The 11,059-nt window shown below is 40.7% G+C and overlaps 1 protein-coding gene and 1 long non-coding RNA gene across 4 annotated transcripts; one reads left to right on the top strand and one right to left on the bottom strand.

The window, feature by feature from the left end:
* Positions 1-231: 231 nt before the first annotated feature.
* Positions 232-3,248, bottom strand: LOC133272707 (uncharacterized). Its single transcript, XR_009744519.1, has 2 exons — positions 2,893-3,248; positions 232-1,549 (listed from the first exon to the last, which is right to left on the bottom strand). It is a non-coding gene; the product is annotated as an uncharacterized LOC133272707 (long non-coding RNA).
* A 217-nt stretch (positions 3,249-3,465) lies between these two features.
* On the top strand, positions 3,466-10,003 carry GTF3C6 (general transcription factor IIIC subunit 6). Of its 3 annotated transcripts, none has more exons than XM_061460123.1 (6): positions 3,466-3,624; positions 4,858-4,938; positions 7,736-7,799; positions 8,343-8,387; positions 8,519-8,632; positions 9,433-10,003. In XM_061460123.1, exons 1-6 carry the CDS (start codon positions 3,556-3,558, stop codon positions 9,723-9,725), a joined length of 666 nt encoding a protein of 221 aa, XP_061316107.1. In that variant the 5' UTR covers positions 3,466-3,555; the 3' UTR covers positions 9,726-10,003. The 3 variants fall into 3 exon arrangements, with proteins under 3 accessions (XP_061316107.1, XP_061316108.1, XP_061316109.1); XM_061460124.1 differs by having other exon boundaries at positions 3,467-3,624; positions 8,522-8,632; XM_061460125.1 differs by lacking the exon at positions 3,466-3,624 and adding an exon at positions 3,783-3,975.
* The last annotated feature ends 1,056 nt before the right edge of the window (positions 10,004-11,059 follow it).

Here is an 11,059-nt window from a genome sequence, read left to right as displayed (position 1 = left end):
GTAGCTGCTTTGGCTTGCAAATTCCTAACTGAAGAGGCTTAGCAATGTAGCTGCAGGGAAATGGAAATCAGCCTCTGTAATACTATCAGCAAATTACCTTTGTCCTGGGGCTGATTTACCTTTTGTAACCCTGACCAGAGCCAGAAACATACACTCGTCTCCTACAAGCCGCCTTCTGCATTTGTCTGCATCTTACAACACTGTATCATCACACTTAGTCACTTCACATGGTAACATTGAGAAGTCTGATTAGGCAGTCACCTTTTGTCACATCATCAATTTTAGTTACATTTCCAAATTAAAATAAGCCTAGACACCAACAACACCTTTCTCCTGAGGCAGTCAATTCAGCAAATAGTACAGATGCACAGACTATATGTATATATAGTGTGTGTGTGTATACATGCACACATAGGCTCTTTTAGCATTTTTTAAATACTAAATTCTGTGGAGGTTTTATTACACAATTCAAAAGTTTTTTAACCAGAGTCACAGTCCAAACAGACAGATAAAACTCAAGAACTTAAACAAAGACTCTTTCCCACTCCGTGTTTTTACAACACATCTAACCTTTCACTTATATAGACTAGTGCCAGGGCCTCACTGAGAAGGTAAGTGTTCAGGAGGGCATGGAGAAAGGGTGATTGCCTTCTGCAAAAGGAGAATGAATTGAGAAGGAAGATAAAAATAAAAATAAAATGAAAAGAAAAAAAAAAAAAAAGACAAAGTAGCCAGAATTTGTTCATTATGTGTTTCAGTAAACTTTCTCTGATTTCCAGTAATGTACCTTAAATGCAAAAATGGCTACTTGTTAAAATAGTCCACGTATCTAATCTATGAACCTCCACAACAAAAATTTGCAAACTACCAGGCCCAAAATATGCATTAACATGCTTAAATTGCAAGTGAACCCACTGAAACTAGTGCATGCATATTGTGTACCTAGATCTCGGACACGATCATTTATTTTAAATTTACCATTTGGTCATCACTGACTTAAACTGCCCTAAGTGCCAGCTGGGTACTTGCCTCTGGCAGCACACACACACACACACACACAAACCTGTTCAAGCACTGACAGGATTGTTAGCTGAGGCTTCAAGAAACCCCAAACCTGGATCTTCAAAATACGTATCTCCATGTTTATCTCATCAAGCGTTCAATCTCCCCAGCAGACTCCAAGGACACTCTCTTTAAGAGGTAAATTGCTGAAATACTCTTGCCAGGGTATGGAAGGCCCCAGCAAACCACTAATGCCCATGACAAGTTTGGCCTCGCAGTGAGGTAGTCTCCTTTAAAATACATTTGGCACTAATGCACCAAAAATTTCTCGTCATCCAGCTGCACAGCCTGACCCATGGTAACTAGGAGATTGAGACGAACCTGGATATTACATGATACTTAGGCTGTTATAAAGGCAAACGAGTGTACTGGTTCCTTCTTTGGCAGTTCATGCCTGTCCATGATTTACACAGGCTTATCTGGCCTACATTTATGTTCTTGTAAGGGCTTTCTGTAGTTCTAGCCAAGGAATTTAACCTCCTCCCATCTATAAAAAAAAGAATGATGGTGTTAGTGTAACAGAAGCACTGTCAGTTCTGACAATTTTTAAATATATATTTGTGATTGAAAGTTTATTCTGCTTTATTCAGAGAGAACTTTTTTAAAACAACAAAAATTTTATCTAAAGGCAGGAAGACCTGGTGCCAAATATAATGATTTAATAAATAGAAATCAGTAGTTAAGAACTATTAAAAGACAACATGTATTACTACACATGTACTCGTATTATGCAGCATAAGACCAACTAGCTAAAGTTACCAACACTGACATATAGCTTTAGAAGTTAGAAGCTCATTAAAAACCTCTCTCAGAAATGTTGAGCAAGCTCTCTAAACATAATTTTATTTATCTATCTCCTTCTAGTGGCAGAACATGAAAATCAAACCTTATTTTTGTTTTCTAAAAATGCTTAGACACAGCAACCCACAGTAAGCAAGTGATACAAACTATTATTTTAAAATATTTGATAATTAACACTTGCTATACATCAAACACCTGTTCACAGCTATTATCCCCTGCAAATTCAAGCAATTCAAAATTCAAACTTTTGCCATTTGCCTGGCAGAATGGTGCCATGCCACTGCATTTTTTTCTGTATTTAGAACCAATCCAAATTTATAGGCTATTCTTACCACAGCAGTATTCAATATTCTAAAACAAGCTGTAAGAAAGAATAATTTAAAATATGAAGCTTAACATATAATGAGATGAAGCCTAATGCTGGCTTCCCAGAGAAAAATCCTGCTAAACTTACCTGATATGTTTAAGATCAGTGATTTTTCTAGGAAAATGAGAAATGCACTAAATCACACATATCTGGATGTTGTTAAACACTCGATACAGTGCTACACTGACATTATGTTTATCTTATGGACGTTAAGTAGAGGCTGGAAGAAAATGTACAGTGAAGCCCGTTGGGTTTTTATCTAACATTTTCATTAATGACTTTGGCACAGTACATAGGAAAACACTTCTAGTACAAAGTCAGAAACATAGCATACAGAAGGAAAGCAACAGAGAATTACATTACAAGAAACAGCACGAGACCAAGGATTACGGAGTGCAACGTCTAACACATCACGTCAGGAATACTTGTCAGATGGAAATCAAACGAGTGTATTTGCTGTATTTAGCCTAATGCTTTCTGGTTGTCTTATCAGACACGCACACAACGACACACAAAGCTTTACACTTTACAAGGGCCTGGCATGATTCAATCTGCAATGGTGAGTGCGTAAGGCGAGCACACAAGGGAGAGTGGCACAGGTGCAGAGGCAAACTGCTAGGGTGAAAAGGAAAACGAAGAGAGGATGATGTGCCTCGTTCAACCTGACAAACGAGGACTGAGCAACGGCGTATGATTCCGCTCTGGCAAAGTACGGAGTCTGTGGAAAACCTCACAGACAGTGGAAAGCTCGGGTCCAGGCGACCCGGTGGTGACAGGAGGACAGAGGGGTACGGCACGGCTCGCACAGGCACCCATTTGAAACCGAGCCGCTCAGGTCCTGGAAGCCGCTTCCCGACGCAGCCGCCTCGCCTCGCCCCGGCCGCAACCCCCGGGAGCTCTCCTCCTCCCTCGGCTGCCACTCCCCCTCTGCCCCGCCTGCCGCTGCCTGTTCCTCTTCCCGTTCCCACAGCCCTGTATCTTACCCCCTGCGCGCACTCCAGCCGCGGGCTTCTCCCTACCTGAGAGCTTCATCCTCACGCCCTTCGCTCCGCCGCGCACCCCGGCAACGCCACACTTTCCCCCTAACACCCCCCCCCGCCCCGCCCGGAGACCCCTCCTCACACCCCGCCGTTTAACGATCACTGAGGCGCGCGCCTCACTCCCGCCACCTGCCGGGGGCTGCTGGCACGTGCGGCAGCGCGCGCACGCCGTCGGTGCCGCTTCCAGCCGCCGCCCGCAGGAGGCGGAGCCTGGTCGCACTCTGAGATGGCGGAGCTGGGGCCACGTGGTGCACGCTGAGGGGAAGCGGGGCTGCTTCTAGTGACATGGCGGCGGCGGTAACAGCAGCAGCGGGTATGGAGGAGTACGATGAAGATGAGGAAGAAGAAGTGGAGGTTGGTGGATGCTAACAGCTGGACACGTTCGCCGGGCGTTCTCCTTCGTTGCCGTGGCTTTAGAGGAAGGGACGCGGCTTAGCTGGACCGACCCCCTCGGGGCGTGTCCCTCCTGCGGGCCCGGCGCAGCCCCCTCTCCCTTCTGCTGGCACTGAGCGATCCGGAGCGGGATGCCTGTCAGGTGCCCGCGAAGGGACGTGCGCCCGCCCTCCTGTGGGCTGCCGCGGCCAAGCACTTGCTATGAGGCCTCGGTGTAAGAGGGGCTGGCTTTCCTCCTCTCACCGTGTCCCTGTCTCTCCATACCCCCGGTAACCGCTTTCCGCCGTCGTGCCGCCGCTTGGCGGAGGGTTGGTAGGGCAGGCCGGACGCGTAGGAGAGCCGGGGGTCGTATGGCTGTCCCCGGGCGGGAACCGAGCGAGCGCCTTTCCCGTGGCCTATCGGGAGTGCTGTCCCCGCGCAGCGGTGGTGTCTCTGAAGCAGTATCGCTTTAGCTGTTGTTTCAGGTTTTCCGGAAAACGGCGTTATCACTAAGCAATCTTCCAGTTTCATTTTCTTCCTACCCCCATGACATCCGAACATACAGTTACTGTTATTATTCTGTGTATTTATGTGTGCTTAGTTGACGGTGATTCTTGAAAACTCTTCTTTCTTTTCCTTGAATAAACTAACTTTTTCAAAGTGGCTTTTTTTTTTTCTTTTTTCTTTTCTTCAATTTCCTCACCCCAAATTGTAAGGCATTGCAAACAGGACTTGATTTCAAAGCAGTATGCTACAAAGAGTTAAAAGTAACCATTTCAAGCAACATGTTGCTTAACCTCTCGCTATATTGTCTTATTTAGCTAAGTACTAGAGCTTTGGGAAAATGTATGTAAGTGGTTGTACTGTTATAATTCATAAATAATTTACCATTATTGTTTGTTACTTATAAAGGGTGTAAAAAGAGCTCCCTTCCTAGCTAAGAAGAAAAGGCCATGAAATTCAGGTGCGAACCAGGTGTCTGGTGGAGTAGTAGGTCACTGTGGTTCCCTAGCTATCCATCTGCCATTTTCTTTAGATAAAATGTAGAATAAGTCAGATATGGGGGCTCTTTATTCTGAAGGTCTAGGTCTTTGTATGCTCTTCTTTTTGGTTTGGGTTGCTTGTTGGGTTTGGGGGGGGATGAGACATGCTTTTTTTCTTTTTTTCCCTGAGTTCAGATAGATCAGTGATGTACACTGTAAACTTACCTCGTAGGAGCAGCTGGTCATGGTGGAACTGTCAGGAATTATTGATTCAGACTTCCTAGAGAAATGTGAAAACAAATGCAAGATTTTGGTGAGTGATTACAGCACAGTAGGAAAGGGGTAAGTCAGTACATGTGTGAACAAGGGACTGCGGCTATTTCTAGATTCTTGAAGCTGATAACATTTAGGTCAAATCTTACATGCGCTATCTTGGCCTTGTTTGGCTGCATGTTGTGCGCTCTAGTTCAGAAATGGCATATGGTCTTTTGAATGGAATATTACATAAATATAAGGTAACATTTTTAGAAGTATTTATAATCTGGGACCATTATCCACTCTGACTTTGAGCTTTAAGTCAATTTTTTTTAACTGACAGATTTTTCACATTAAAAAAGAAAAAAATTGTTAAGCATTTTTGTTCAAATAACTTGAATACAGCTGACAACTAAAGCCAAAATCTTTCTGAATTGTACTGTTTATAATAGGGCTTCTGCAGATACTGCCTGGCAAGTTCAAGTGTTGTAAAGGATAACTGGGTGTTAAGCATTTGGTAAACAGTTTTGGATGTTGTTTGCTTCATTGTGAGGTTATTTTAAAACTCTGGCGTACTGATCCTTTTCCTTCTGAATAGTTTAATCATTTTCTCTGTAGGGGACAAATTTTATTTGCCCTTCAAAACCTGTATGGTCTATGAGAGCTCTATAGATAGTATAAGTACTATTGATTTACAAATACTTTCTGAAAATAGACCTTTATTATAGATTGAGAAGATGGAAGAGCACACTTGAGTATGCCACTGATCATGATTATATGTGAGGTGGTAAAGCCAATTCTTAAAATGTCAAATGTAGGAATACATTAATAATTCATAAATTATCCATCACTGGATACGTTTTTATAAGCAGATTTGCTTCCTGGACCTTACTTAAGTCACTTGAAATATATTACACAGATGATTCATGACTGGTGGCTGAATAACTACATAGTCTTCAAGAGCATTATTGGGATTCTTTTAAATTTTGTGCTTTGAGATTCTATTGTAATGTTACTAGAGCAACTTGTCAGTATCTATACTATAATCTGCTTGTATCCAAATCTACCTTTACTCACTCCACAGAGTAACCATTCCTTGAGTTTTTTGATAATGGACAACTGTTGCTAAAACTCCAATAGAAGATTCTTTGTGTTATTGTTTAGCAAATTTTCTGTGATGCTGGTCACATAAGGGGAAGACAGTCTCCATTTTTGTGTAGTCCAAAAAGGAATGCAAATAAGCCAAAGAAATAAAGTGTTTAATATTAAAAACCTTAATGCTGTTGCCTGGTTCTGATGTTTTCATTTTTAAAATTAATTTCCTGTAGTAAAAAGTACAATTCTACATGTTAGCTTAATGCTACTGATATTCTCAGCTTATGCAGCAGAAAGAGAATCCCAGAGCTTAAATCTTCCTGATCTTATATACTCTATTTTTTTTAAGAGTATGAGAGGAAAATCACACAAATTCCGACTAACCTGTGTGACGTTCTGGATTTTACGCAATTTACCAGACAGTGCTTCATCTTCAAAACTTTTAGTGTGTGCTTATTCAGGACATGAAGATAATGTTGATGTCCACAATGTACCATTAAAAGACATTTTCCCTTAATTAATGTGTTCTGATCAGACATCAATTTTTATCAAAATACAGTCTATAGGTATATTTTATATAAAGGATAATGGGATCCTGGCCTGTGTATTTGAAAAATCTCTGCTCTGAGCTGACAGAACTGCTGCCTTACTCTCCTACTCCTTATTTAGAAAAAAAAAAAAATCAAATAACATTTCAAACTCCTTCATGCTATAGACACACAGTAATCACAGAAGCTTCTGAGATCCTACAATTGCACTTCTGGTGCTGGTGTAATGCTTTATGCCACACTTCTTCACTTTGTGTATTTTGAAAAGTACTTTTGAAAGTTATTCTGCTTTATAGAACTTACACTGATTGGAGCTTAGAAAATAACATCTTTTTTCATGCAAATATGTGTATTTTTAATTATTAATTTAAAATAGAGGTGAAATTAGTTTCCTAGAGGACATAACAGCACTTTAGATTTATTTACTGTAACTTAAATATGTTTCAATTTAATTTGAATTTCTTTGATCCTTTTTAACATACTAGAGCATTTTCTACACCAGTTCAGCACTGTTGGTTTTGTTGTGATTTACTGTGAACAGTATTATTTGGTATATTCTTTGTATTTAATATACTTAAAGTAACATACAGTGATAGACTGAAAAATTGTCATTACATTTATTGTTTTTTTAACAGTACACTGATTCTACAGTAAGATTGGCTAAACCCTCTGTCACAGTTGTTATCACTGCTTAACGAAGCTCCATATAAAAACACAAAGAAAACCCCTTCTCCCCTCACCCCTATGTTTAACACTGCAGAAGACCTCAGGGTCATTTGTAATGACTAAAACATCTTTTATTAAACTTTTTTAAACTAATAAATATTAATGTAATTGCCATTTTTCAGGAGCCTGCTAGCTTCTGTGAAATCATATCCACTCTTAACCCACTTCCAGAAATCCTGTTTTAAAGATGTACTCTTTGTACAGTTAAAGCTGACAGTTTCAGACAGTTTTGCAGTCCAAAATCCATTCCTTTTCCCTTAATAGCAAAGGAAACTTGTTATTTCACATTTACCATGTTAGGGAGTACTTATTTTGCTGGTGGTTTTTTGGTTTTGTTTTGTTTTGTTTCGTTTTTTTAATATATTTATCTTTTCAAGGAATTGATGGAATCTGGGTTCTGCTATATGTCTTCTCTGGCTTTACAGCAAGAAATCTTCCTGGACTAAGAGACCTGACATATGTGGAATTTTGTCCCTCTTTTTGTAGGGAATAGAGACAGAGAAACCCATTTTACAAGTGGACAGATATGTATTTGCAGGAGAATATGAAGGTAGGAAAAGTAATGTGGATAAAATCTCTCCTTTTTCATATGACCCAAAGAACTTTAACATAGGTTAATTGCACTGCTAATGGTGAAACATGGTCCTGTGAGGTGCTGAATTTCTGGGTGATGTTTGTATAACACCATATGGAGGTGCAGCATGCACCCATGTTACTTACTGGAAAGTGTGCCTTGGAAGCTGACTCCAGGCTGCACCAGCTTGTATTTCAGCAGGGAAAAATGTGGGACGTAAATGCCTTGAAGGGTTTGCTGTCTCCTGTATAAGCAGGACCGACGTGTTGTGCAACCGGTAGTTCTCCATTTGCCTCAGGGTGACAACACTAGTCTGTAAGAAAATGATCTGGAATCCTCATTTGTCATGACTTTGAATGAGTGTGATACTCCTGTCCCTGAGTTGGCAGTGTGGTTATCAGTGCTGAGCCTTTGTGAGGAGCTAGAAGTTGGAATGTTCCCACCAGCTGTGCCGGTGGTTACAGTATCTACAGGTGATATAAAATAGCCTCTAAGACTTTCTCACTTTGTTTTCCATAGATACGCTGGGAACCTGTGTGGTTTTTGAAGAGAACACAGAACATGGTAATTGTGATTTCATGTCCTGTTATGTAGTGGTTGCCAGGAAGGTTAAAAGTATGTGTCTTGCTTCAGTTGATCTGGAATTCACTATAATGATTGGGGTTTGGGTATTGTTTTTTTCCCTTTCTTCATAGTAGATGCAGAAGGCAACCAAAAAGTACAGCTGAAATACAAGTGCCACACAGTGAAGAAGTTGAACATGACACGGACACTTTTGACAGAAAAGAAGGAAGGAGAAGAGAATGTTGGTTAGTACCTCTGCTTTTATGCACAGGGATGTAGATGGGGATTATACTTAGGAGTGTCAGCACTAAGTGTTTGATTCAAGAGCAAAAAGGAACTTAGAGGAACTTTCTTCTTTAGGCACCAAATGTGTATATTTAAATACAAAACACGCACAAAGAAATTTCTTCTGATCATACTGCCTTTAGAAGTGGCTAGTAGGAGATTCCTACAGAAGCGTGTATGAGCAGAGCAAACATATAACATATGCTGATGTTCCCTGGTGTATTTTTCTGTGTCATGTAAAAAAGTTTTGGCACTAATTCTACAATAAGAGGTGCTGCTCTTCTCCTTTTTTTTTTTTTTTTTTCTTCTAGTGACTTTTGGAGTCTGTAATTGTTGAAAGTCTCAGAGATCCTTAGTAAGAAGTTTTGTGTTGTATGTACTACAACTGAATTGTTCTTACTGAGTTTACAGTTAAGTGTAAATGAATAAATTAAATTACTTCCAAAGACACACCTAGCAGAGCATTCATGTTGATTTTCATTATGTAGGCAGAACTCAGTGCTCATATGATTGCTTTATTTCAGTGGTCTTTTGTCATACAGAAGTTAGTGCTTTTATTTGTTTGGATATTGAGTACCTTGCTACATATAGTAGTATTTATTAGCACTACCCTTTTGCTTTTCATTTGTTTTGGTTTTTTTTTATTCTTAAATGTTGCTCAGGCTCATCCTTAATAACGGTGAACTTAAACTAATTAAAAAACTGCTGCTAATTCTTAACTGCTGTTGTCACCAATATCAGTTTTCCTTCTTTGCCTCAGGGGGAGTGGAGTGGTTACAGATCAAGGACAGGGATTTTTCCTACAGCAGGCCTAATACGATATGCAGCTTCCTGCGTGAAAAAGATTCTGAGGAGTCCACTCAGGCCCATGACAAATTGGCTGAAGAGTTAGAGGGAGAGGTGAGTGGTGGGGGAAATTCTGATGTGAATTGTGATCTGGAGAAGCAGCACAGCTTGGAAATGGATGTCTCAATTCCTCTGCCTGACAGCCCTGCTTCTGGGGCAGAGGATTCTCCTTCTGGAAGTGTTGCCTTAGATGATGCTCCTCCATGATACTAGCTCTGATCTTTTCAGGACTTGTTCATGGAGTTAATGGGCCAATTTTTATAGGCCATGACATGATTTCAAATTTATCTGAGCAATTAATAGTGGAAAAATGGACATTGTGTTCTTGTGCATTGCTTTTATGTTTGGCTCATAGTGGAAAGGGCTTAAGTGTTTGTTTGGTTTTTTAAATGCTGATTGGGAATGTCTGTATCTCTACCTCAGAATTGAGGAGGAAATGGTTACATAATTAGAAAAGCCCCTACCTTAGAAAAATGTTGATGTATTGAACATATTTTGTTAAAAGAAAAAGAAAAATCATTGTCTAAAATAAAGACCTGAATTTCTCAAATATAGATTCACCTTGTGTGTCCTGTTCAGCCTCATACTGTATCTGCTCTTGTACTGCAGTTACTGAAAGAAAAAAAAATCAAGTGTGGCTTTTACTACTTTTGGGGGGTTTGAATACTCATCAAATTGCTTAGATTGGATTCTCTCCAGCATCCTTTTGCCCCCTTGACCAATGTGGTGCATTCACAGAATGGTTTGGGTTGGAAGTTCCTTAAAGATCAACTAGTTCCAACACTCTGCTGTGGGCAGGGACACCTTCCATTAGACCAGATTGTTCAAAGCCCTGTCCAACCTGGGCTTGAAACTTCCAGGGTTTGGGCAGCTTCTCTGGGCAACCTGGGCCAGTGTCTCACCACCCTCACAGTAAAGAATTTCTTCCTAGTATCTAATATAAATCTACCCTTTGTCAGATTAAAGCCATTTCCCCTTGTCCTGTCACTACAAGGCCCTTGTAAGAAGTCCCTCTCTAGTTTTCTTGTAGGCCCCCTTTAGGCACTGGAAGGTGCTCTAAGGTCTCCCCAGAGCGTTCTCCAGGCTGAACAAGCCCAGCTGTCTTAGCCTTCATAGGAGTGGTGCTCCAGCCCTCTGATCATATTCATACCATAGAGGGTAGTTATAGCTGGAATAACGATGGTGGGAATGTTATGAACTGGTGCTGCGGGGAGTGTTTGTAGTGCTTTCTTGTACCTTCAGTTTTTAACTTGAGAAGCAAAAGCGGCAACCTGAACAAATTTGAACAACTCTGACAGAAGGCCTGCAGGCTTTGAAATAATCAGAAACTTTCCAGATTTAAGAGTAGATACTGTTTTTAAAGTGATGCTACCACACTAGGGATGTTAGAAATAAATCTTTGGCATTTGGTCTGTATTATGTGTGAGGTCATGTTCCCCACTCGTAACAGTCTTCCCAAATAAGCAAGTTTGGGGGGAAATGGCCACATCTTAGCAGCACAGCTCTGATGTGATTCCCAGCACACCAGGGTGAGAGGAGGG

This window comes from Pezoporus flaviventris, unplaced genomic scaffold (assembly GCF_033815535.1).
Source record: "Pezoporus flaviventris isolate CSIRO_AGI_PZ_B2104156 unplaced genomic scaffold, CSIRO_AGI_Pfla_v1 ptg000031l, whole genome shotgun sequence".
Lineage (NCBI taxonomy): Eukaryota > Metazoa > Chordata > Aves > Psittaciformes > Psittacidae > Pezoporus > Pezoporus flaviventris.
This window is presented reverse-complemented; position numbering and strand designations above follow the sequence as displayed.

Coding starts and splice junctions, on each gene's coding strand:
- GTF3C6 (XM_061460123.1), top strand. CDS start 3,556: ATGGCGGCGGCGGTAACAGCAGCAGCGGGTATGGAGGAGTACGATGAA. Junction 8,388..8,518: donor TGAAGAGAACACAGAACATG/GTAATTGTGATT, acceptor CTTTCTTCATAG/TAGATGCAGAAGGCAACCAA. Junction 8,633..9,432: donor GGAAGGAGAAGAGAATGTTG/GTTAGTACCTCT, acceptor TCTTTGCCTCAG/GGGGAGTGGAGTGGTTACAG.